The sequence below is a fragment of the Pristis pectinata genome, chromosome 6 (assembly GCF_009764475.1).
Source record: "Pristis pectinata isolate sPriPec2 chromosome 6, sPriPec2.1.pri, whole genome shotgun sequence".
In the NCBI taxonomy this organism is placed as follows: Eukaryota; Metazoa; Chordata; class Chondrichthyes; order Rhinopristiformes; family Pristidae; genus Pristis; species Pristis pectinata.
The window spans coordinates 111168523-111194655 of record NC_067410.1 but is presented as its reverse complement, the minus strand read 5'-3'; the positions used below and the strand labels follow the sequence as shown (position 1 = coordinate 111194655).

General features: G+C 50.3%; 1 protein-coding gene across 1 annotated transcript; it reads left to right on the top strand.

The window, feature by feature from the left end:
• The first annotated feature begins 711 nt into the window (after positions 1 to 711).
• On the top strand, positions 712 to 26133 carry LOC127571994 (organic solute transporter subunit alpha-like). The gene is given in 11 exon segments (XM_052018795.1): positions 712 to 850; positions 6393 to 6484; positions 10549 to 10703; positions 15850 to 15923; positions 16549 to 16600; positions 16602 to 16708; positions 20263 to 20374; positions 20636 to 20782; positions 23505 to 23610; positions 25941 to 26071; positions 26074 to 26133. Coding segments are annotated over 11 exon segments (1068 nt in total). The 5' UTR covers positions 712 to 818.

Here is a 26133-nt window from a genome sequence, read left to right as displayed (position 1 = left end):
CCTCAGTTGAGCCGCATCACTTCAAGATGTTCCCCGCTGGGCTGCTGAGGGAGTGGAAGTGGTCGAATGACTCAGGATTGTCACACGAATGGGAACTCAATTCCAATTCCAATTCCATGGCTCCATGTTGAACAATGCTCAGCTGCGACCACGCTGGAGAAAGAAACCTTTTGTGATAGTCCGATTTTGTAAAGGACAAAAGAAAACAAAATGAGTTAGGTATGGAGTAAAGCTGTGCCTTTAAAAGCCATCCCTTTAAAACGGAGATGAGGAGGAAGTTCAGCCAGAGGGTGGTGAATCTGTGGAATTCGTTGCCACAGAGGGGTGTGGAGGCCAAGTCATTGTGTGTATTTAAGGCAGAGATTGACAGGTTCTTGTTTGGTAAGGGGGTTAAGGACTGCAGTGAGAAGGTGGGAGAACGGGGTTGAAAAAAAAGAATCAGCCGTGATTGAATGGCGAGCAGACTCGATGGACAGAATAGCCTAATTCTGCTCCTATATCTTATGGTCTTGTGGTCCATAGCCCACTCTACAGCTCCGTCAACCAGTCCATGGTCTGAGAACAGGAGGAAAAAGGGAAATATCATGTCTTCATCTAAAAACTAAAGTCTCTGTGGGAAGTCCAGAAAGATCAGAACAGCTGAAAGTCTAAAGGTTAACTATTCCTGGTAGACGAGTTTGACTAATGTCATGTTCTGAAGTTCAGTGCTCTGTAACACTCCGGCCTCATGTTGCAAGCTCCCTACACACTGAGCACACACAAACTCACGCAGCGCTGGCCTCGGCAATCATACTGAGGACTCTGATATCGCAAAGGAGATGGGAATGAATTATCCCGAGGAAGAGACCAGGTAACAGATTGGATGGCACATATCTACCTTCTTTTTGGCTGTTGGAAAGTGCTTCAGTTTTAGAAGTGTATTTACTGTTGTGTGGGGCAATATGTGCACAGCGAGCTCCCACAGACGGCAATGGGATCGTGAGCAGGTCACTGTTGACTGGGGATTAAATGAGGACAATCGGCCCCAGAGGACAGGTTGAGCACCTCGTCAGATCTCCAGCAGAGGTAGTGGGAGTAGGGGCTGGAGTCTCTGGAGAAGGGGCTGAACTCCCAACTCAAGAGGTGAGAGCAGAGCTCAGGTCTAACTTCACTCCAACAGCTCCATGGGAGCGCCTTAACTTCAACAATGCCTCAAGGTTGCCACACAGGTTGATAGGGTAGTTCAGAAGGCATCTGGTGTGTTGGCCTTCATTAGTTGGGGTATTGAGTTCAAGAACCGTGAGGTGATGTGGCTGCTCTATAGAATTCTGGTCAGACCACACTTGGAGTATTGTGTTCAGTTCTGGTCACCTCATTATAGGAAGGATGTGGAAGCTCTAGAGAGGGTGCAGAGGAGATTTACCAGGATGCTGCCTGGATTGGAGAGAACATGTCTTATGAGGATAGGTTGAGCGAGCTGGGGCTTTTCTCTTTGGAGAGAAGGAGGATGAGAGGTGATTTGATAGAGGTGTACAAGATTGTGAGGCATTGATCGAGCGGACATTCAGAGACTTTTTCCTAGGGTGAAAATGGCCAATACGAGGGGGCATAATTTTAAGGTGATTGGAGGAAGGTATAAGGGGGATGTCAGAGGTAAGTTTTCTACACAGAGAGTGGTGGGTGCGTGGAACGCACTGCCGGCAGGGGTTGTGGGGGCAGATACATTAAGTAATTTAGGAGACTCTTAGATAGACACATGAATGATAGAAAAATGGAGGGCTATGTGGGAGGGAAGGGTTAGATAGATGAGCAGGATAAAATGTCAGCACAACATTGTGGGCCGAGGGGCCTGTATTGTGCTGTAGTGTTCTATGTTCTATGTAATGTCGTGGTGGATGAAGGCAGGTCCTCACCACCAATGTGCCAGCAGAACAATAGCAGGTAAGGTACAGGCTACAGGACTGGAAACTAGGGTTCTGGAGCATTGATCCATAGGCGTGAGTTCGAATCCCATCATGGAACTGGGGAGTTTATGTTCAAGTAATTAAGTAAACCTGGAATTTCTTCTCGGTGGTGGTGACAATGGATGTTCCTGAAACACATCTGGTTCATTGACGTCCTTCAGAGAAGGTTCTCCTGCTCCTTCTCAGCTGGTCTCTCGGGATCGTGGATGACTCGCTCCCACTCTGATTTTTGTGGGGTTCTGAGGTGACTGCAGATTCTGCCTTAGATAGGGCAGGAGGTGGCTGGGCGGGTGGGTAGTTTGTGACTTTAAGCCTGTATGTAACTCCAGACCCACCGACGTGGTGGACCCTGAGTTGCTCTAGTACTTAAGAGCTTCCGTTCTCTTCCAGGGTAAATGATGATGGACAGTAACCCTGGGTCTTGTCAAGAATGTTCCCACGCTTGCGTAACATAGAACATGGAACAGTACAGCACAGCAACAGGCCCTTCGGCCCACCATGTCTGTGCTGACCACAATGCCAATTTAAACTGCACATTAGCCTGTACATGGTCTATAATTCCTCCGTTCCCTGACTGTTCATGTCTCTGTCTAAATGCCTTCCAAACATTGCTCTTGTATCTTCTTCCAGCACTTCCCCTAGCAACACGTTCCAGGAACCTACCACTGAACAACTTACCCTGCACATCTCCTTTAAACTTTCCCCCTCTCACCTTAAAGCTGTGCCCTCTAGTATTTGACATTTCCACCCTGGGAAAAAGACCCTGACTGTCTATGCCTCTCATCATTTTACATCAGGTCACCCCTCAACCCCTGAGGCTGCAGAGAAAACAATCCAAGTTTGTCCAACCTCTCCTTATCGCCCATACTGTAGCTGTGACACTTTATTCTGCATTCTGTTATTGTTTCCCCTTGTACTAGCTCGATGCACTGATGTGATGAAATGATCTGTATGGATGGCATCAAAACTAGTCTTTCTCCGTATCTCTGTATATGTGACAATAATAAACCAATGTACCAATTCATATCTTTATAATTGCCTTTCTTTAAGTTGAGGACACTGGCTTTGGATCCAAAGTATTCACCCTCAGACTGTAAAGGGAATTCTACCAAGTTATGACCACTACTCACCAGAAGATCCTAAACCACAAAACCTTAATCCCACCTCATTACACAGGACCAATCACAATAACCTGCTCCCATGTAGGTTCCATAACACACTGCTCGACCCAATAATTCCTGACACATTCCACAAATCTGCCTTCACCATAACCATTAGTCCAATCAAAAATGCAACGTAAGATCACCCATGATCATTGCAGATCTTTTATCACCTCCCTTTCATCTTTCCCTAGTTGTGCTTTGTCCTATTGAGGAGCAACACTCTGGGTTCTCAGGACCACTCCCACCCACAGGACCTCGGGACCTCTCCCACCCATGGGACCACTCCCACCCACAGGACCTTTCCCACCCATGGGACCTCAGGATGTCCCACCCATGGGTACCTGGACAACACTCCCACCCATGGGATCTCTTTCCCCTGCCATTCCTGGTTTCCACCCAAACTGTTCCTCTTCGTGATACCCTGCACTGAGACCGCCCCTCATCCCCACACAGATACCTACGCTCATTAACAACACCACCCCACCTCCCATTCCTTGCCTCTGTAAAAGCTATCGAATCAAACTCATTTGTTTCTCCCTGCTCCGTCAACTCATCTGCCTCGTTACAAACACCGTGTGCATTCCGATCAAGTTCCATTCACGGATGGTTCCTCTTACTGAGAGAACCCCGGACAGTCCCTCACTCAAGGCCCGGTTCCTTCCCTGGGCAATGTCCACACCTGCCCCAGAGTTGGAGGCATCACACGATGGTGGCAGTGGTTTCCCCAAGTCACAACGGACCAAAAAAGTTACGTTGTTAGGTTTTACCCTATGTAGCTTACACCAAAATAGATAAGCTCACATTTTTTCCATTATCAAGGTCACACCACAAAATACACTCAGTTATTAAATGTAACTTTACCCTCATGTACCCCACAGTAGTAACATCAAGGATCTACAAAATACACCAGGTTACACCAATAGATTCTCCCAAACCTCTGACCTCTACCACCAAGGAGGGACAAAGGCAGCAGCTTCAGATTCAGAATCAGAAGAGTTTATTGTCATGTACACCATGACAGAGAGATGTCCATGTTCTAAAATATGCCTCGTATGTGTTCCAAGTAACAACTTAACACTGTGGCTTCATGAGAGCCATTTCAGAAACATTTCAAGGATTGGAACTCATGGAAACTTAAAAGTAACAAAGAGGAGGGTGGGTGTCAGGGGAGAGAGAGCCAGTAATAAATACCACAATAATACAGCAACGAGCACAGAACAATGGAACGATGCGACGATTCCAGTGCAGTCTAATGGTAGCGCAGAAAGAAATGCTAAAGTGACAATAACGGAAGAGGTAGAATGAAGGGTCTGAGAACGTGACAGCACCACCGGGAAGGGGATGTGAGAGAGGGGATTGGTTCAGGAGTCTGACAGCAGTGGGGAAGGAGCTGTTCCGGAGTCTGGACGTCCACGCTTTCAAGCTCCTGTATCTTCTCCCAGGAGGTAGAAGAGAGAAGAGGGAATGGCCAGGGTGACAGGTGTCCCTGACGACACTGTCAGCCCTCCTGAAGCAACGCACGGTGAAGACGGACAGGATGGAAGGAATTGAGGAGCTGGGGACAGACTGGGCAGTGTTTACCGCTCTCTGCAGGTTCCGACGGCCCAGAGCAGAGCAGTTGCCGTACCGGGGCTGGGATGGAATCCATCAGGATACTTTCCATAGAGCATCTGTAGAAGTTTGAGAGAATCCTTGTGGATAAGCTGAATCCACTCAGATGCCTAAGAAATGTGCTTTTTTGATCACTGTATCAGTAGGGAGGGAACATCACCCCCTGCAAGTTCCCCATCGAGTCACACACCATCCTGACTTGGAAATATATCACCGTTCCTTTACAGTCACTGGGTCTAAACTTGGAACTCCCTCTCCAACAGCACTGAGGAGCACCTTCACCAGAAGGACTGCAGTGGTTCAAGAAGGCAGCTCACCCCCACCTTCTCAGGGCAGTCAGAACATAGAACATAGAACATTACAGCACAGTACAGGCCCTTCGGCACACGATGTTGTGTCGACATTTTATCCTGCTTTACCTAACCCTTCCCTCCCACATAGCCCCCCATTTCTCTATCATTCGTGTGTCTATCTAAGAGACTCTGAAATGTCCCTAATGTATCCTTAAATGCCCCTAATGTATTTTGCCTTATGAAAATAGGTTGAGGGAACTCGGCCTTTTCTCCTTGGAGAGACGGAGGATGAGGGGGGACCTGACAGAGGTGTATAAGATGATGAGAGGTATTGATCGGGTAGATAGTCAGAGGCTTTTCCCCAGGGCTGAAATGGTGGCCACAAGAGGACATAGGTTTAAGGTGCTGGGGAGTAGGTACAGAGGAGATGTCAGGGGTAAGTTTTTTACTCAGAGAGTGGTGAGTGCGGGGAATGGGCTGCCGGCAATGGTGGTGGAGGCGGATACGATAGGGTCTTTTAAGAGACTGTTGGATAGGTACATGGAACTGAGAAAAATAGATGTCTATGGATAAACCTAGTAATTTCTAGGGTAGGGACATGTTCGGCACAGCTTTGTGGGCTGAAGAGCCTGAATTGTGCTGTAGTTTTTCTATGTTTCTATCTGCCCCCACAACCTCTGCCGGCAGTGCGTTCCACACACCCACCACTCTCTGTGTAAAAAACTTACCCCGACATCTGCCTTATACCTGACTCCAATCACCTTAAAATTATGTCCCCTCGTGTTAGCCATTGTCGCCCTGGGAAAAAGTCTCTGACTGTCCACTCGATCTATGCCTCTTATCATCTTGTACACCTCTATCAAGTCACATCTCATCCTCCTCCTCTCCAAAGAGAAAAGCCCCAGCTCACTCAACCTATCCTCATAAGACATGGGCAATGAATGCTGGCCCTGTCAGAGATGCCCAGCATCTGAAAAATGAATGATTAAGAGGGATGGAGGTTGGTAGGAAAGTTAATGTCCCAGAGAGATGTCCCTGTTCTAAAATGTGCCTTGTGAAAACGTGTGTTCCAGTAACGACTTACCGCTGTGGCTTCACGAGAGCCATTTCAGAAACATTTCAAGGATTGGAACTCATGGAAATTTAAAAGTAACAAAGATGAGGGTGGGTGTCAGGGAAAGATGGAGCCAAGAGGAGGGCAATGTCATATCCTGAGGTCATGACGGGTGCCATACAAATGCAAGGCCTTCCCAGCACAGTCACACCACCGAGCAGTCGGACGGGCATTGGAGGCTGTCAGACTGACCCATGGTTGACCTTTGCGGGGATGTGAAAACACAAATGACGATCTGAAGATTTTGTGTCTTTTCTTTAACTTGAAGGTTTCCACCAAATGTCCTGGAGCTGATCGAGAAGTTCAACGTGTCCAAAGCTTGCTTCCTGCCACCTCCCAGATCCATCAACCTCATACTGCGTAAGTCGGGGGCAAATCAGATCAAAGTGATAGAGTCACAGAGTGGTACAGCACAGAAACAGGCCCTTCGGCCCAACCCGTCCATGCTGACCTCTTTGCCCATCTACACTAACTCCATTTTCCCACATTAGGACCATATCCTTCTATACCCTGTCTGTGTCTGTCTAAATGCCTCTTTAACGTAGTGACTGTACCTGATTCACCACCTCCTCTGGCAGCGCGTTCCAGAGATCACCCACTCTCTGTGTAAAACACTTTCCCCTCAGATCTCCTTTAAGTCTCCTTCTTCTCACCTTAAACCCACGCCCTCTTGTTTTTGATAACCCCTACCATGGGCAAGAGACCCTGACTATCAACCCTACCTCTGCCACTCATAATCTCCTTAACTCTATCAGCTCACCCCTCAGTCTCCTTCGCTCCAGGGAAAACAGTCCCAGCCTGTCCGATCTCTGTCCGTAACTGAAGTCCTACAATCCAGGCAACATCCTGGTGAATCTCCTTACCGTTCCCTCCAGCACATCTTCAGATGGTTCAGGAAGTGGTGACCAGTGAGAAACAGAAGCAGGAATCAGATATTCAGCCCCTCCCCTTCTGCTCCACCTCTCAATATCTTAGAGTCACAGAGTCACACAGCAGGGGAACAGGCCCTTCGACCCAACTCGTCCATACTGACTGTGTTGCCCACTGAGCTGGTCCCACCTGCCTGTGTTTGGCCCATAGCCCTCTAAACCTCTCCTATCCATGGACTTATCTAGATGGGTTTTAGATGTTGCTAACGTGCCTGCCTCAACCATCATCTTGGATGATCTTTAGCCCAATGCCCCTTCCTCCACTAACACCATCATGCCCTATTAACCAAAAATCCATCGGTTCTTTCCCTAAAAATACTCCGTGATGAGATAGAATCCTGTGGTTGTATGAAATGTGAAAGCAGGATAAGGATTGGTGAGCAGGTCAGGCAGTACATGGGTCCATCACCTTCATCAGAATTGTTCATAGAACATAGACCAGTACAGCACAGTACGGGCCCTTCAGCCCACAATGTTGTGCCGACCTATATAAACCTACTCCACGATCAATCTAACCCTTCCCTCCTACACAGCCCATAACCCTCCATTTTCCTTACATCCATGTGTCTTTCTAAGAATCTCTTAAATGTCCCTATTGTATCAGCCTCTACCACCACCCCCAGCAGTGCGTTCCAGGCACCCACCACTCTCTGTGTAAAAAAACCTGCCTCTGACATCTCCCCTAAACTTTCCTCCTCTGATCTTAAACGGACGTCCTCTGGTATTGGCCATTGCTGCCCTGGGGAAAAGGTGCTGGCTGTCCACTCTCTCTGTACCCCTCATAATCTTGTACACCTCTATCAAGTCGCCTCTCATCCTGCATCGCTCCAAAGAGAAAAGCCCTAGCTCACTCAACCTATCCTCATAAAACGTGTTCTCTAATCCAGGCAGCACCCTGGTAAATCTCCTCTGCACCCTCTCTAAAGCTTCCACATCCTTCCTATGAGGCGACCAGAACGGAACATGGTACTCTAAGTGTGATCTAACCAAGTTATTGAGTTGCAACATTACCTCGCAGCTCTTGAACTCAGTACCCCGACTAATGAAGGCCAACACCCCATACACCTTCTTAACCACCCTGTCAACTTGCGTGGCAACTTTGAGGGATCTATGGACTTGGACCCCAAAATCCCTCTACATTGCTCAGAATCCTGCCATTAACCTTAAACTCTGCCTCCAAGTTTGTTCTTCCAAAGTGTATCACTTCATATTTTTCCACATTGAACTCCATCTGCCACTTCTCCGCCCAACTCAGCATTCTGTCTATATCCTGTTGTAACCTACGACAACCTTCTACATTATCCACAACACCTCCAACTGCTGTGTCATCTGCAAACTTACTAACCCACCCTTCCATGCCCTCATCCAAGTCATTTATAAAAATCACAAAGAGCAGGGGTCCCAGAACAGATCCCTGTGGAACACCACTAGTCACCGACCTCCAGGCAGAATACACTCCATCTACCACCACCCTCTGCCTTCTGTGGGCAAGCCAATTCCGAATCCATGCAGCCCAGTCTCCATGGATCCCATGCCTCATGACTTTCTGGATGAGCCTACCATGGGGAACCTGGTCAAACACTTTATTAAAGTCCATATACAGCACATCCACTGCTCCACCTTCATCAATTATTTTGTCACCTCCTTGAAAAAATCAATTAGGCTCTTGAGACACGACATGCCCCTCACAAAGCCAGGCTGACGGTCCCTAATAAGACTATGCTTATCCAAATGCTCGTAAATCCTGTCGCTAAGAATGCTCTCCAATAGTTTGCCCACCACTGATGTAAGACTCACTGGTCTATAATTCCCAGGATTATCTCTTTTACCTTCCTTGAACAACGGAACAATATTTGCCTTCCTCCAATCCTCTGCGGCCAGAGAGGACGCAAATATCATCAAAATATCGTGGTAATGACATTGGTTGTGAAATGGCTACTGCCCAAAGGTAGAGAGAGGCTTCCTGCTCCTCTCCCTGAACATGGGGCTGTGGGATCCTTTGAGACAGTAAAAGGGTCTCGGTTTAGTATCACACCCCCAGCAGTGAGGCACCGCAACCTCATTAGAAGGTCAGCCGAGAGCTTGTGCTCAGTTCTCCTCAATGAGACCTGCCTCAGTGTCCATATGTCATGGATTCAAGGTTTGATATTCCATGGAGCTGGAGGGAGTTCCAAAGAACTCTGATTCTCCACAGTATCGTGATTCCTGCGCTATTTCAAATTCAAAGGCAATTCAAATGTGCAGGAAGGTAAGAAGCTGCAGAGAGTAGTGGACCCTGCCCAATACATCATGGGCACATCCCTCCCCACCATCGGGAGTATCTACAGGAGGCGCTGCCTCAAGAAGTCAACATCCATCATGAAAGATCCCCACCATCCAGGCCGTGCCATCTTCTCGCAGCTCCCGTCGGGCAGGAGGTACAGAAGCCTGAAGTCCCACACCACCAGGTTCAGGAACAGCTACTTCCCTTCAACCACTCGGTTCTTGAACCGACTGACACGACCCTAATCACTACCTCAGTACAGCAACGCTGGGACCACTTTGCACGACAATGGACATTTTGTTCTAATTGCGATCTTTCTTGTATAATTTATGTTTAATTTATGTTTTTCTTGTGAATGTTGTGTCTCTAATGCTCTGTGCCTGTGATGCTGCTGCAAGAAAGTTTTTCATTGCACCCGTGCACACATGGACTTGTGCAGATGACATAAACCCGACTTTTGTCTTGATTCATGGTGAAGCTTTGCTTTATATAACACACACCACAGTGGATGACCTCACGTTTCCCGCACTATATTCCAACAGCCTTGTCCTCCCCCATTCACACAGTTCCATATTTTATATTCTCCTTACAACATAGGAGACCTTTCAGCCCATCGAGTCTATGCCGGCTCTCAGAACAACCTCACCCTCCGCTAATTTTCCCCGTAACATTCCCGTCGACTCCCGCCAGGTTCTGCCCCTCACCCACACACTTGGGGAGACTTACAGTGACCAGTTAACCCGCCAACCCCGCACGTCTTTGGAATGTGGGAGGAAACCCAGACTCCCGGAGGAAACCCACGCGGTCACAGGGAGAGCGTGCAAACTCCGCACAGACAGCACCGGAGGTCGGGATCGAACCTGTGACTCTGGTGCTGTGAGGCAGCGGCTCTACCTGCTGTGCTACTGTGCCGCCCCGTGGCCCATCTATGACACCCTGAAGCCTCTGTGCTTGTGAGAAACAGCTTCAGGTTTCACATAATAAAATTCTGACCTTAAACGCTGACCGCCTGCTTTTCTCCACGGATGCTGCCTGGCCTGCTGAGTTCCTCCAGCATCAGAGTGTTTCTCACCCAGGATTCCCCTTCCCCTTGTGTACGGCTGCTGCTCTCTGCCCTGTGTCTGCCCAGGGGACCTCGAGATAGAGGAGGTCCGCTCGTACCTCTCAAGTTCAGGTCTTGCTCCACCAGTGTTTCTGTTGTGAGTCTTCCTCCCGTTCCTGTCCTTGTGCAGAGTTTACATGGCTGGATATCAGTATCTTCGGCACACTGACGGCAATGACCGTGGTCTCAGTCGTCATCTATCTGGAGAACTCGTGTTATCTAATGAAGAAGGTGAAGTGTCCTATTAAGAGGAAGACGTTAGTGTGGATCAGTGCAGCTCCAACTGTAAGTCACCCCTTCCTCTCAAACAGGCCGTGAGTCAGTCCTGCCTCCGATACAACTGCTGCTTGTGAGAAACAGCTTCAGGTTTCACATAATAAAATTATGCGAGGCACAGATAGACAGCCAGTATCTTTCTTCCCAGGACTGAAACGTCCAGTACTAGAGGGTGTGTGTTTAAGGTGAGAGGGGGGAAAGTTCAAAGGAGATGTGTGGGGCAGGTTTTTTTTACACAGAGAGCGGTGGGTGCCTGGGGTGGGGGTGGAGGCAGATACGATAGAGGCTTTTAGATAGACACATGAATATGCAGAGAAGGGAGCGGGGAAGAGGGATTAGATTAATTAGGAGGCATTGGTTTAATGAGTACGGCGCAGCACGGTGGGCCGAAGGGCCTGTCCTGTGCTGTACTGTTCTGTGTATTTCATATAGAGTTTAACAATCATTGAGGACAGGAGTTGGGACATGGTGTTACAGCTGTACAAGACGTTAGTGAGCCCGCACTTGGGGTATTAGACCAAAGACCATAGAACACTACAGCACAGTACAGGCCCTTCGGCCCACAATGTTGTGCCGACATTTTATCCTGCTCTAAGATCTACCTAACCCTTCCCTCCCACATAGCCCCCATTTCTCTATCACTCATGTGCCTAAGGGTCTCTTAAATGTCCCTAATGTATCTGCCACCACAACCTCTGCCGGCAGTGCGTTCCACACACCCACCACTCTGTGTAAAAAAACTTACCCCTGACATTCCCCCTTATACCTTCCTCCAATCACCTTAAAATTATGCCCCCTCGTGTTAGCCATTGTCACCCTGGGAAATAGTCTTTGACTATCCACTCGATCTATGCCTCTTATCATCTTGTACACCTCTATCAAGTCACCTCTCATTCTCCTTCTCTCCAAAGAGAAAAGCCCGAGCTCACACTTTTGTCACGAACCAGCAACAAAAGAAACACACTGAGCATGATTCAGTGTTAAAAACTATTTTATTAATCACTACTTATGATAATACGTAAAATAAAAGTAAAAATGTTAGAATTCAAAAATGTTAAACCTTGAACGTTAACCCAAAAACTAAACTCTTCGTGTGTGTGTGTGACAAAGTCCCAAACTCCACGTTCAGGAATGGTTCTTAAAGTTCAGTTCCGCAAGCCATAAGGTGAAACATGAGTAAGGGCTTCTTCACGTTCAGCCTCTATCTTTGCCAGCTGCACCTGTGCCTCAGAAATTGCTATTTCACTGCCAGGAAACTGTTTTAACACTTCCTTTTCTTCAAAAGGGCACAATTAGATTACACATGGCCAGGTTTCTTACAGTAACAACAAGTACGCTCAACAGGTCAAAGATAGAGCTTTTAGGTGGGAGGTGTTACGGACTCAGTGAATGTCCCTTTATGATAGATAGAGTGTGTGTGTGTGTGTGTGTGTGTGTGTGTGTGTGTGTGTGTGTGTGTGTGTGTGTGTGTGCTTATGTCAATAGAAGATAAAGGACGTAATGACGTTGTTGAAGAAGTCAGAAGAAGAGAGAGAGAGAGAAGGGAGAGAGACACCAGCCTGCTAGTTTTCTCTATCGATGGATGAGAAACAATAACTGTGTTTGCCACTGAAATCCATGTATGGAAGTTGGAAGTAATCCGGTGGAGTTCACTTTGTTGCTGACCTGTAGAAAGAAACAGGTATTTGTGTGGACGACCACGATTCGGATGCTTTTCGGGCTGAGGAAGTCACTACCGAGTAAACACTGAAGTGTCGTTTGGGTTCCATCGTGGAACATTTGGATTTTGTATTTACTCTCTCTATGTTTCTCTACACCTACATCTTATCTTCAGACAACGGTGGTTGTTGAAGAAGCCCTTGCTCATGTTTCACCTTATGGCTTGCGGAACTGAACTTTAAGAACCATTCCTGAACGTGGAGTTTGGGACTTTGTCACACACACACACGAAGAGTTTAGTTTTGGGGTTAACGTTCAAGGTTTAACATTTTTGAATTCTAACATACTAACATTTTTACTTTTGTTTTACGTATGGTCATAAGTAGTGATTAATAAAAATAGTTTTTAACACTGAATCATGCTCAGTGTGTTTCTTTTGTTGCTGGTTCGTGACAAAATGGAAGACATGCTCTCTCATAAGACATGCTCTCCAATCCAGGCAACATCCTGGTAAATCTCCTCTGCACCCTCTCTAAAGCTTCCACATCCTTCCTATAATGAGGCGACCAGAACTGAACGCAATACTCCAAGTGTGGTCTGATCAGAGTTCTATACAGCTGCAACATCACCTCACGGCTCTTGAACTCAATGTCCCGACTAATGAAGGCCAACATTCCATACGCCTCCTTAACAACCCTATCGACCTGCGCGGCAACCTTGAGGGATCTATGGACGTGGACCCCGAGATCCCTCTGTTCTTCCACACCACAGTTCTGGTCGCCCAGCTATGGGAAGGATGCGATTAAGCTGGAGAGGGTGCAGAAAAGATTCACAAGGATTTTGCCAGGGTTGGTCAGCATGGACCAGATGGGCCGAAGGGCCTGTTTTTGTGCTGTACAATTCTATGACTGGAGGGCCTATGTAATGAGGCAGAGCCAGCCATTTTAATCCCCCTCATTCCCCACACCGACCTGTCGGTCCTCGGCCTCCTCCACTGCCAGGGTGGGGCCAAACACAGAGGAACCGCCCCTCGTATTCCCCCTGGGCGGTCTACACCCTGACAGCATGGACATTGAATTGTCCAACGTCCAGTAACCTGCTCCCCCTCTTCCCTCTCCTCCTGATCGATCCCGTTCCTCCCGCACCCACCCCAGACCCCATCACCCTCTTCCCCCTTCCCCACCCACTCCATCAGCCCACACCCACCCCTCCCACTGGGTGCCCTCCCCCCGCTGTTCCCACCTGCCCTCCCCACCTCCCTCACTTGGTTCCAGGCTCCACCTTCCCCTCCCATCAGATCCCACCATCTGCAGCCCCCTGTCACCCCCCCACCTCTCACCTCCCGGCCTCTGTCACTGCTCCCACCCCCCCCCCCCCATCTGCCCGTCACCCCTCCTCACCTGGATCCACCCATCACCTGCCGGCTCCTGCCCCGCCCCGTCCCCTCACCTCTGTATACCGGCCGTCTCCCCTCTATCTGACAGTCCAGATGAAGGGTCTCGACCCGAAACGTCGACCGTCCACTTCCCTCCACGGATGCTGCCTGACCCGCTGAGTCCCTCCAGCATTTCGTGTGTTGCTGCTAAATCTCCCAGTTCTGTTGTGGAGCTGAGGACAGCCACAGTCCTCCAACTGTCCAGCAACACAAGGTCCAACACCAGTGCACGGGCAGCTGCACCTTTCACTTTAGCCGCAGGGTGCTAGTTTACAAAAGATTGGAAGGAATTGGTCAGCTGAACCGGTTAAGGTTCCATCTCCTTCATGGAGCCACACAGCATGGAAACAGGCCCTTCGGCCCAACTGGTCCATGCCGACCAAGATTCCCATCTAAGCTAGTCCCATATGCCCATGTTTGGCCCATATCCCTCTAAACCTTTCCTATCCGTGGACCCGTCCAAGTGCTTTTTAAATGTTGTTAATGTACCTGCCTCAACCACTTCCTCTGGCAGCTCGTTCCATACACTCACCACCCTCTGGGTGAAAAATTTGCCTCTCAGGTTCCTCTTAAATCTCTCCCCTCTCACCTTAAACCTGTGGCCTCTAGTTCTTGATTCCCCAAACCTGGGAAAAAGACCGTGCACATTCACCCTATCGATGCCCCTCATACACCTCTCTGAGATCAGCCCTCATTCTCCTCCACTTCACGGGGATCTCACTAACACGGGTTGGGCACCTCGCGGAAGTATTTTGTTATCTACCTGTCGCGGAGCGGTGGAGATTGCCGGCATTATCCACATCCATTGCCCTTCCCACATCCTCCCAAACCGAGTGTCTCACTGGACTACATTGGAACACGCAGATTGTTGTGTCTGGAGTCACGTCTTGACCAGGGCAGCTGAGAACATTAACGAACCAGATGCTTTTTGGCAGTAACCTACCAGTTTCCCCAGGCTACAACTGTTGCATAGCAGGCCATTCACCCATCGAATTGGCAGCAACCCCCTCAGTCCCATTCACCCACTCATTCCCCGTGACCCAGCGACCTCCCCCCTGCTCGGTTCCCTGCTGGCTCTGCCTTCACCACGTCTACAGGTGGAGGGTGTCCACCCCAAACCCGCCCCCTGTGTGAGAAGGTTTCTCCCCACATCGCCCTTGGTGCCAGCTGGGATACTCTTTAACCGGTCGCGGTAACCAGTTCTGGGTCAGGTTTATCTCACTGAATATAAATTGCCCAGTGGTGTAGGTCAAAGTCAGTTCTCTGGGGCAAATCCAGTAATGCATCCTCTACCACACTGCGTTCCAAACCCCACACCACCCCCACTTCGAAATATCTCACCCTTCCCTCACCGGCTAAACCCTGGAGCTCCCTCCAACGGCACCGTGGGAGCACCTTCCCCAGAAGGACTGCAGCGGTTCAAGGAGGTGGCTCACCCCCCACTTCACCCCAAACAACACCCTTCACCGCTCCGGAGACCCGGGTTCAATCCCGACCTCCGGCGCTGTCTGTGTGGAGTTTGCACGTTCTCCCTGCGACCGAGTGGGTTTCCCCCGGGTGCTCCAGTTCCCTCCCAATTCCCAAAGACATGTGGGTTGGTGGGGTAATTGGCCGCTGTGAATTGCCCCCTGGTGTGTGGGGTGAGGACTGGGATTGGGGGGGGGTGGTGTATCGGAATGTGGGGAGAATAAAATGGGACCAGTGTGAGTGGGTGTTTGATGGTCAGCACAGACTTGGTGGGCCGAAGGGCCTGTTTCTGTGCTGTAGGACTCTGTACAAGGGCAGTGAGGATGGGTATCACCGCTGGCCTTGCGAGCAGTGCTTGTGTCCCAGGAACGCAGGACATAAACACGTGTATTCAAACACAAGCCGCCGGACCGCGCACCAGCACACACTTCCATAGTCGACATCGGCCCAGCTGAGAGGAGAGGCAAGATCCCGAGATGGGAGGGGGGTCTGGGTTGGGTCTGGTTCCAGCGGGGAGATTCCCCACTCACCCCTGTCCGTTCCCCAGTCACACGGGGTCACCGCTGGTCTCTCTGACTCTGCTGCCTCCAACAGATCTTCGCGATCACTTCCTGCCTCGGTCTCTGGGTCCCTCGAGCTGCGATGTTTGTGGACATGGTGGCAGCGATGTGAGTGGGTTTGTACTGCCGGGCGGCCTGGAGCGCAGGCCTGACCTAAAACACAGCCCTGAGCCTACACAGCACTGACCCCAAAACAGAGCCCTGACCCCAAAACATAGACCTGAACCTAAAACACAGCCCTGACCCTAAAACACAGCCCTGACCCTACACAGCCCAGATCCCAAAACACAGCCCTGACCCTAAAACACAGCCCTGACCCTACACAGCCCAGATCCCAAAACACAGACCTGACCCTAAAACACAGCCCTGACCCAACACGGCCCTGGCCCCAAAACACAAACCTGACCCTAAAATGCAGCCCAGACCCTAAAACACAGCCCTGACCTGAAAACGCAGCCCAGACCCTAAAACATAGCTCTGATCCCAACACACAGCCCTGACCCTAAAATACAGCTTTGACCTTAAACACATCCTCAACCTTAATACACAGTTCTGACTCCAACCATAAAACACAGCCCTAATCCCTGCCTTGTTTCCTGACCCTACACGTTGACCTTGACCCCACTGTGCTGCATGACCCTGTGTTCCCTGACCTATGGTCTAACCCTTGACCCCGTGGTGGTGGGGCAGGAGGGGTGTGAGTGGTGGGATCTGACTGTTCCTTGTTCCACAGATACTTTGCTGTCTGCTATTACCTGCTGCTGTTGGTGATCGTGCAGGGGTACGGGGGGGGAGGAGGCCATGTTGGAGGAACTGGAGACAGCGGAGATCAGGATCAGTACGGGTCCCTGCTGCTGCTACTGCCCCTGTCTGCCCCACATCCGCATGACCAGGTGAGTGCCCGGGCCCCAGGGCGTGTGCGGAGAGACGGGGAGGGAGCCATGCAGGGATGACACGGACAGGACACGTACAGAGACACGGACAGGACATGTACTGGGATACGGGGACAGGACATGTACAGACACGGACGGCATGTACAGAGACACGGGGACAGGACATGTACAGACATGGACAGGACACGTACTGGGACACGGGGACAGGACATGTACAGACACGGACAGGACATGTATTGGGATACGGGGACAGGACATGTACAGACATGGACAAGACGTACTGGGACACGGGGACAGGACATGTACAGACATGGACAGGACACGTACAGCGACATGGGGACAGGACATGTACAGACACGGACAGGACATGTACAGACATGGACGGCATGTACAGAGACACGGGGACAGGACATGTACAGAGACATGGACAAGACGTACTGGGACACGGAGACAGGACATGTACAGACACGGACAGGACATGTACAGAGACACGGAGACAGGACATGTACAGGGACATGGACAGGACACGTACAGAGACATGGGGACAGGACATGTACAGACACGGACAGGACATGTACAGAGACACGGAGACAGGACATGTACAGAGACACAGCAACAGGACATGTACAGAGAGAGAACGGAGAGAGCTCTAAAGGGACGTCCCTTTATTCTGTGCCCTCGGATCCTCGACTCTTCCACTGATGGAAATATCCTCTCCACATCCACTCTATCCAGGCCTTTCAGTATCCAGTAGGTTTCAACGAGGAATCAAAAGGCAGGTTATTATCCAAATGGAGAAAGATTTCAGGTATCTGAAGTTCAGAGGGATCTCGGTTCTAGTGCATGGCTCACAGAGAGTTCCCGGGAGGTGCGGCAAGTCATTCAGAAGGCAAACGGAGCTTCTAAACAGTGAAGTTGTGTTCCCGTTGTACGGGGTAGGAAACAATAAGCAAGGCTGCCTGGGTTACGGATGACCTGATTTATGAAAATCTGTCTTTGTGCAAATTCTCCCATACGTTTTTAAAGCAATTTTCAAGCTAGTAATGATAAAAATTAAACGTTTCATGGTGTTCATTAATGACTGGATATGGGATATTCCATTAGTTTAATTGCAGATAGTGTTAGGGTGATTATCCAATGATGTTAATTGGTATTGGTTTATTATTGTCTCTTGTACCGAGGTACAGTGAAAAACTTGTCATGCATACCGATCATACAGATCAATTCATTACACAGTGCATTGAGGTAGTACAGGGGAAAACAATAACAGAATGCAGAATAAAGGGTTACAGCTACAGAGAAAGTGCAGTGCAGGCAGACAATAAGGTGCAAGGCCATAATGAGGGAGATTGTGAGGTCAAGAGTCCATCTTATCGTACTAAGGGACCGCTCAATGGTCTTATAGCAGTGGGATAGAAGCCGTCCCACTTCTACATTTCTGCACCCTTTCTGGCTTAGTGACATTGTTCCTATTAGCTGGGTGACCAGAACTGTGCACGGTGATGTCTTGAGAATGTGAAAATGAGCAGATTAGTTTCAGATAAGGAAGTTATTGGCTTTGTGGTTAGAACCGGCTGCCCGATGGAGCAGCAGCGGTGCTGGGTGGACGGCTGCAGTACTGCAGCTGCACGGAGGAGCCTTGCCCCGGCTCTCCCCGCTGGCAGGTCGGGAACCCGCGCTCAGCAGCACCGCCAGCTGAGATCCGGGCGGTATTGCAGGTGGAATGCTCAGAAGGAATTTCATCCTGTTCATCTGCTATTTCTTTAACCCTTTAAGGGGCAAACACAGAATAATGGCGGGCAATGGAGATGCTTCGCTTTAGCAATTTAATAAATAAATAGAAAATCAAAATTAAAAAAAAAACTGGAGACCTGAAATAAAGGCCGATGTTGCTAGACAATTCTCAGCAGGTCGGGCGGCATCTGTGGAGAGAGAGAGAGAGAGACAGCTAACCCGATATCAGAATCAGGTTTATTATCACTGACTTATATGACATGAAATTTGTTGTTTGTGGCAGCAGTACAGTGCAAGACATAAGATTACTATAATTCCAAATAATAAAATATTGCAAAAAAAAAGGAATAATGAGCAGTGTTCATGGGTTCATGGACCGTTCAGAAATCTGATGGCGGAGGGGAAGACGCTGTTCCTGAATCATTGAGTGAGGGTCTTCAGGCTTCCTGTACCTCCTCCCTGATGGTAGTAACGAGAAGAGGGCATGTCCTGGGTGGTGATGGATCCCAGCTGCTCACCCTTTCCACTGCTGACCCCTCAGTGAGGACTGGTGTGTGTTCTCCTGACTTCCCCTTCCTGAAGTCCACAATCAATTCCTTGGTCCTGTTGATGTTGAGTGTGAGGTTGTTGTTACGACAGCACTCAGCCGGCCGATCTACCTCACTCCTCGTCGCCGTCTGAGATTCTGCCAACAACAGTGGTGTCATTGGTGAATTTATAGATGGTGTTTGAGCTACGCTTAGCCAGACAGTCATGAGTGTAGAGAGAGCAGAGCAGTGGGCTAAGCACACAGCCTTCAGGTGCGCCTGTGTCGATTGTCAGGGAGGAGGAGATGTTACTACCGATCCGCACTGACTGTGGTCTCCCGATGAAGAAGTCGAGGATCCAGTTGCAGAGGGCAAGGCCGATGCTTGTGTGTGTGCAGACGGAGTGTCTTCACCCTGAAACGTTCACTGCTTCTCTCTCCACAGACGCTGCCTGACCTGCTGAGTGTTTCCAGCATTTTCTGTTTTTATTTACAGGTTGGTAATTGTACTTTTGGACAATCTTGATCTCCCACAGACCTCAGCTCATCCTGTCTTAAAGCAGCACAGAAGGAGGCCATTCGGCCCGTCAGATGCATGTCAGCTCCCAGGGGAGTAATCCCGTCAGCCCCATTCCCCCTCTCCTGATTTCCCAGTAGCCCCGGAACCTCTTCTCTCGCTGGCCCACCAACTCACCTTTGATCATCTTGCCACTCAGCCACACACCAGGCAGAGACCGGAGCACACAGGGGAACCCACGTGGTCACAGGGAGAATGTGCAAACAGACAGCGCCCAAGGTCAGGATCGAACCTGGATCCCAGGAGCTGTGAAGCAGCAGCACTAACTGCTGCAGTACTGTGCCAACTCCACCCTGACTGTTGACCCACACCAGCTCCCGGTGAAGGAACATCTCAAGTTTTAGAATTCACATCCTTCATGTCCACCCCTGCCTGGTCTCCCTCTGTTCTCCCTCTCTCTCCCAAACTCCCTCTCTCCCCCAGCCTGACAGGATATCCACACTCGTCCAATGCTTAACTCTTAACCGTCCCAGGATCGAATCATGCTGGGCATTCATTCTTAGCTTGACCCAAAGATCTGAAATTCCCCCAAATCTCACCTCCCTTGACACAATCCTCACTGACCTTCATTCTCCAGCCTAAATCTCTCCTCATGATGATTTTCGTTTGATACAGGTGCTATATAAATGGTAAACCATCATTGTTCGATGCCTTTGTTCTCTAGACCGTGCCACTGACAACCAGTGAGGAATTTAACTTCCCTTTTAACCTCTCCAGAAAGAATTTCAGGATCTTTGTGCTGGGAGCTTTCCAAGTGGCGTTCCTGAGACCTGCTGTTTTCTTCCTGGGAGTAGTCTTGTGGACCAATGGCTTGTACGACCCGGATGATGTGAGTGACCAGAACACTCTCTGTCCCTCCGCACCGTCCCATCACACACTCCCGGGGTCAGACACAGGGTGAAGCTCCCTCTACACCATCCATTGCAGTAATGTGATGTTTGCTCCATTCTCCCACCTGCTGCCCGGTGAACCCTGGAACTCCCCTCCCTTCCTGCACTGGCACACAGTGCAGTAGTTCGCATCCATGCACATGTCGCCATGCGCCAACCCTGATGCATCTCCTGCTTGCCTCCCCTGCTGCACTGCTCAGTGGTCCTCCACCAGCATCTTCCTGTGGATTAACCTGTTCCTGGGCGTGTCCACCATCCTGGGACTCTGGCCGGTCAATGTCCTCTTCCGGCATTCCAAGCTCCTCATGGCTGACCAGAACCTGACAAGCAAGTTTGCGCTGTTCCAGGTGAGTGTGTGTGGGGCTGTGCCTCTCTGGGGGGTGGTGGGGAGCCATGGGGCGGCGTGGGCGGTGGCTCGGTGAGGGACCAGCGGAGAAAACACTGCCTCAGATCGAACCAAGGCGGGGGGGGGGGCGGGTGGGTGCGAGGGTGACCGTGTGGGGCAGTGGACATTGCCCACCCTGGTGGAGGGGAACCTGCAGGTGGTGGTGCTCCCCCCCTGCACTTTCTCGCCTTGTCCCTCTCGGTGATGGGAGGGGTGGGGGGGGGTCACAGGATTGGGAGGTGCTGTTTGGTTAGCCTGGGCGAGTAACTAGAACGCACATTGTAGACGGTGCCCGCTGCAGCCACCGTGCACCGATGGGGAAGGGGAGGGGAGCGTGTCAGGTGGTGGGCGGAGAGGTGATCAAGTCGGCCGCTTGGTCTTCGATGGCGTCGAGCTTCCTGAGCATTGTTGGACTGCACTTGGCCAGGTGAGTGGAGAGTCTTCCATCACACTCCCGACTTGGGCCTTGCAGATGGCGGAGAGGCCGTGGGGTGTCAGGAGGTGAGGCACCCGTCGGATCTCCAGCCTCTGACCTGCTCTTGTAGCCACTGTATTTATGTGGCTGGTTCTACTGAGTATGTGGTCAATGGTGACCCTGGGGTGCTGATGTTGGGGGATCCAACAACAAATGTTAGGGTAGGTGGTCGGACTCCCTTCATAGAAAGCATCCTATCTGGATGTATCACGGCTTGGTACGGCAACTGCTCTGCCCAGGACCACAAGAAACTGCAGAGAGTTGGGGACACAGCCCAGCACTTCACGGACACCAGCCTCCCCTCCTTGGACTCTCTTGTCTTTACCTCTCGTTGTCTTGGCGAAGCAGCCAGCATAATCAAAGACCCCACCCACCCGGGACATTCTCTCTTCCCTCCTCTTCCATCAGGTAGAAGATACAGGAGCCTGAGGGCACGTACCACCAGGCTCAAGGACTGCTTCTACCCCACTGTGATAAGACTATTAAACGGTTCCCTTATACAATGAGACGGACTCTGACCTTGTTGTGACCTTGCACCTTATTGCACTGCACTTTCTCTGTAGCTGTGACACTTTACTCTGTACTGTTACTGTCTTTACCTGTACTACATCAATGCACTCTGTACTGACTCAATGTAACTGCACTGTGTAATGAATTGACCTGTACGATCGGTTTGTAAGACAAGCTTTTCACTGGACCTCGGCACAAGTGACAATAACAAACCAATACCAATACCTTCTGTTGGAGATGGGCACTGCCTGGCACTTTAGTGAGGAGAATGTTGTGGCCACAACCTTGCTGCAGGCAGCAATGGACTGTGTAATTACTGACGGAAGTGTGAATGGAACTGAATACAGTGCAACACAACAGTAAGTGTGCAACACAACACTGAGGGACAGATATTTAAAAAGTGACAAGTTTAAATGATGACTAAAAGAGAAGTGAGGACCGTGTTTGACATTAAATCCCCTGTGCAGGTCTCGACCCGAAACGTCGACCATCCCTCTGCCTCCACAGATGCTGCTCGACCCGCTGAGAGCCTCCCGCAGTTTGTTTTTCACTCCAGATTCCAGCATCTGCAGCCTCTTTTGTGTCTCCCAACTTACGGCCACCTCACAGAGCCCTGTGGGGAGCCATGTTCTTGGGATGAACTGCTCACCACCACCTTCTCAAGACTTGGACATTAAATGTGGTCTCTTTCTGTGCAGAAGATGGGCTGAATGGCCTAATTATGCTCCTACGTTTTATGGTCTAAGAGTTGATGTAATCCCAGGCGCCCACTGTGCCCCTGAGGGTAGATTCTTGCTTCTGAGTTAGTGAGTACCTCCCAAAATCTGGGCTGAGTTTCCTTTTGGGTTGCACTATCCACAGTCCACAGTTCCCTGAAAGAGGCAACACAAGTAGACGGTGACAAAGGTGGCGTATGGCACGCTTGCCTTCATCTGTTGGGGTGCTGAGTACAACAGTCAGGATGTCACGTTGCAGCTGTACACAACTCTGGTCAGGCTGCACTTGGAGCACTGTGTGCAGTTCTGGTCGCCCCATCACAGGAAGGATGTGGAGACTTTGGAGAGGGTGCAGAAGAGGTTCACCAGGACACTGCCTGGATTAGAGGGCAGGTGTATAAGGCGAGGTTGGACAAACTTGGATTGTTTCGTCTGGAGTGTTGGAGGCTGAGGGGAGACCTGATAGAAGCTTATAATTCTATAAGGGTAGAATTTTTTTTTCCCAGGGTAAAAATGTCAAAAACTAGAGGACATGCATTTAATGTGAGAGGGGGAAAGTTTAAAGGAGATGTGTGGGGCAAGTTTTTTTTACACAGAGAGTGGCGGGTGTCTGGAACGGGCTGCCAGGGCTGGTGGTGGAGGCAGATACGATAAAGAGGCGTTTCAACAGGACACATGAATGTGCAGGGAATGGAGGGATTGGGACCACATGCGAGAAGAAGGAATTAGTTTAATTTGGCACCACGGTCGGCATAGGCAAGATGGGCTGAAGAGCCTGTTCCTGTGCTGCACTGTTCCATGTTCTATCAGAGGTGATGCATTAAATCGAGGCCCAGGAGGGCTCTGGGAGAGGGAGGGGCATTCTGTGGCCATGAATTATCCCCCCACACCCCCAGCAAGCTGCTCCCTCCAATCAGGGACTGTGGGATCCGCTCCACTTCCGGAAACTCTCCCTCACCCCTCACCTTTCTTGTGTTCCTCAGGCAATCCTGATCCTGTCGTCGCTGCAGAATGCCATTATCGGAACGTTGTCTGGTGCCGGGCACATTGGCTGTGCTCCCCCGTACTCTGCCAGGACGAGAGGCCAGTGTACGTGAGCCCGGCCGGGAACAGACCCACGTGTACAGGAGGGTGAGGAGGGGGGTGGACAGAGGGACCCAGTGATTGCCCGCGCCCTCCATACCCACTCCTTCTGCGTGCTGCCCCATCTTGGTTGAGGGTTTAGATTTTAAAACACACACCCACCTGTTAAATCCCTCCACGGCCTCGCCCCTCCCTCTATCCCCCTCCTCCAACCTCACATAACACAACACAGGAACAGGCCCTTCGGCCCACCATGTCTGTGCCGACCATGACGCCAATCTGATCCCATCCCGTCCAGATGAAGGGTCTAAACCCGAAACGTCGACCGTCCATCTCCCTCCTCAGATGCTGCCTGACCCTCTGAGTTCCTGCAGCAACTTGTGCGTTGTTCCAGATTCCAGCATCTGTGGTCCCTTGTTTCCAACCAACTCCATCTCCCTGCACACAGTCCACACCTCCAGGGTTGGGACCTGCGCCAGTTCCAGACCTTGATCATTCCCGACTCCCATTGCTCCGCCCCTGGGACTGTGCCTTCAGCTGCCTGGGCCCCGAGCTCTGGAAATCACTTCAAAACTTTGGCCCCTCTCTCCACAAGATATAGGAGCAGAATTAGGCCATTTGGCCCATCGAGTCTGCTCAGCCATTCGATCATGGCTGATTTTTTTTTAAACCCCATTCTTCCCGTAACCAGACGCAATAGTGTAGCGGTTAGCTTAACGCTATTACAGCACCAGTGACCTGGGTTCAATTCCGGCCCCTGTCTGTAAGGAGTTTGTACGTTCTCCCCATGTCTGCATGGGTTTCCTCCGGGTGCTCCGGTTTCCTCCCACATTCCAAAGATGTACGGGTTAGGAAGTTGTGAGCATGCTGTGTTGGCGCCAGAAGCGTGGTGACACTTGCGGGCTGCCCCCAGAATGCCCTACGCAAAAGATGCATTTCACTGCATGTTTTGATATACATGTGACTAATAAAGATATCTTAACCCTCAACCCCCTTACCAATCAAGAACCCACCAATCGCTGATACCAATCTCGCTCTTCCTTTTAGAACAGTGTTCATAATCCACCTGAAGGATCTTGAACCAAAACGTTGACCATCCTTCTGCCTCCAGAGATGCTGCTTGACCCAGAGTCTCTCCAGCGGTTTTTTGGCTCATGGAGTTGTTCAGGACAGAGTGACCTTGCACCTTATTGCACTGCACTTTCTCTGTAGCTATGACACTTTACTCTGTACTGTTATTGTTTTTACCTGTACTACCTCAATGCACTCTGTACTAACTCAATGTAACTGCACTGTGTAATGAATTGACCCGTACGATTGGTATGCAAGACAAGTTTTTCACTGTACCTTGGTACAAGTGACAATAATAAGCCAATACCAATACCATCCGACTGTGATACCTACCCACGCGAATCCCATCTTGCCTGCATTTTGCCTGTATCCCTCTGCACTTTTCCTACCCAGTATCTGTCCAAAAACTTTCTAAACATTGTAATTGTACCTGCCTCAACCACCTGCTCTGACAGCCCGTTCCATACACAGGTCCTCCCAGGTTACAGGGACAGTTCTCAGCTATGGGGTCCCGTTGCTGAGAACTGTTCGTAACCCAAAGGCCAACATGTGATCAAATCAGGACGTTTAACTCAACCATTCAGATATTGCCATTCAGAGTTTCCACCTGGTAGAAGATGCCTGCAGCCATGCAGCTGGTGGCAAATCCATCCCGCCAGTGTCCCAGCACTGGTTCCTGTGTACGGGCTGTCCATAGGTCGGGCGTTCGTGAGCTGAGGACCTGTAGCCACCGCTCACTATGTGGAAAAACCTGCCCCTCAGATCTCTGAGAGGCTCGTTCCAAATCACCTTCAACATTAGGTGGGAACTCTGTCTCGGTTGTGTCTGGGGTGTGATAAGATCTTTATTAGTTACACGTACATCGAAAGAGACGGTGAAATACAGCTTTTGCACAGAGTGTTCTGGGGGCAGCCCGCAAGTGTCGCCACGCTTCCGGCGCCAACATAGCATGCCCACAACTTCCTAACCCGTACGTCTTTGGAATGTGGGAGGAAACCAGAGCACCTGGAGGAAACCCACGCAGACAACATACAAACTCCTTACAGACAGCGGCCGGAATTGAACCCGGGTCACTGGCACCGTAATAGCGTTACGCTAACCGCTACACTACTGTGAGAGCAGACGGACGGGAAATGGAGGACATAATCCAGTCAGAGATACCACTGGAGTATTCAGGGAGTGGACGGGTTCTCTCTCGGTTGAGGCATTACACAGTGTCTGAGCACAACAATTCAGTAATTGCAGAACTTTCTTCTCCTCTGCAGTCATGAACAACCAGCTGCTGATTCTGGAGATGTTCTTTGTCGGTGTCCTCACACGGATGTCCTACAGGAAGGGGGACGATCGCCCAGGTTACCGACCGGTGGGTGGAGTTCAGCAGGTCAACAAGGTGGTTAATGTGAACAACCCGCCACAGCAGACTAGCAGGCTGATCACTCCATAGTCTCCCGTATGTAA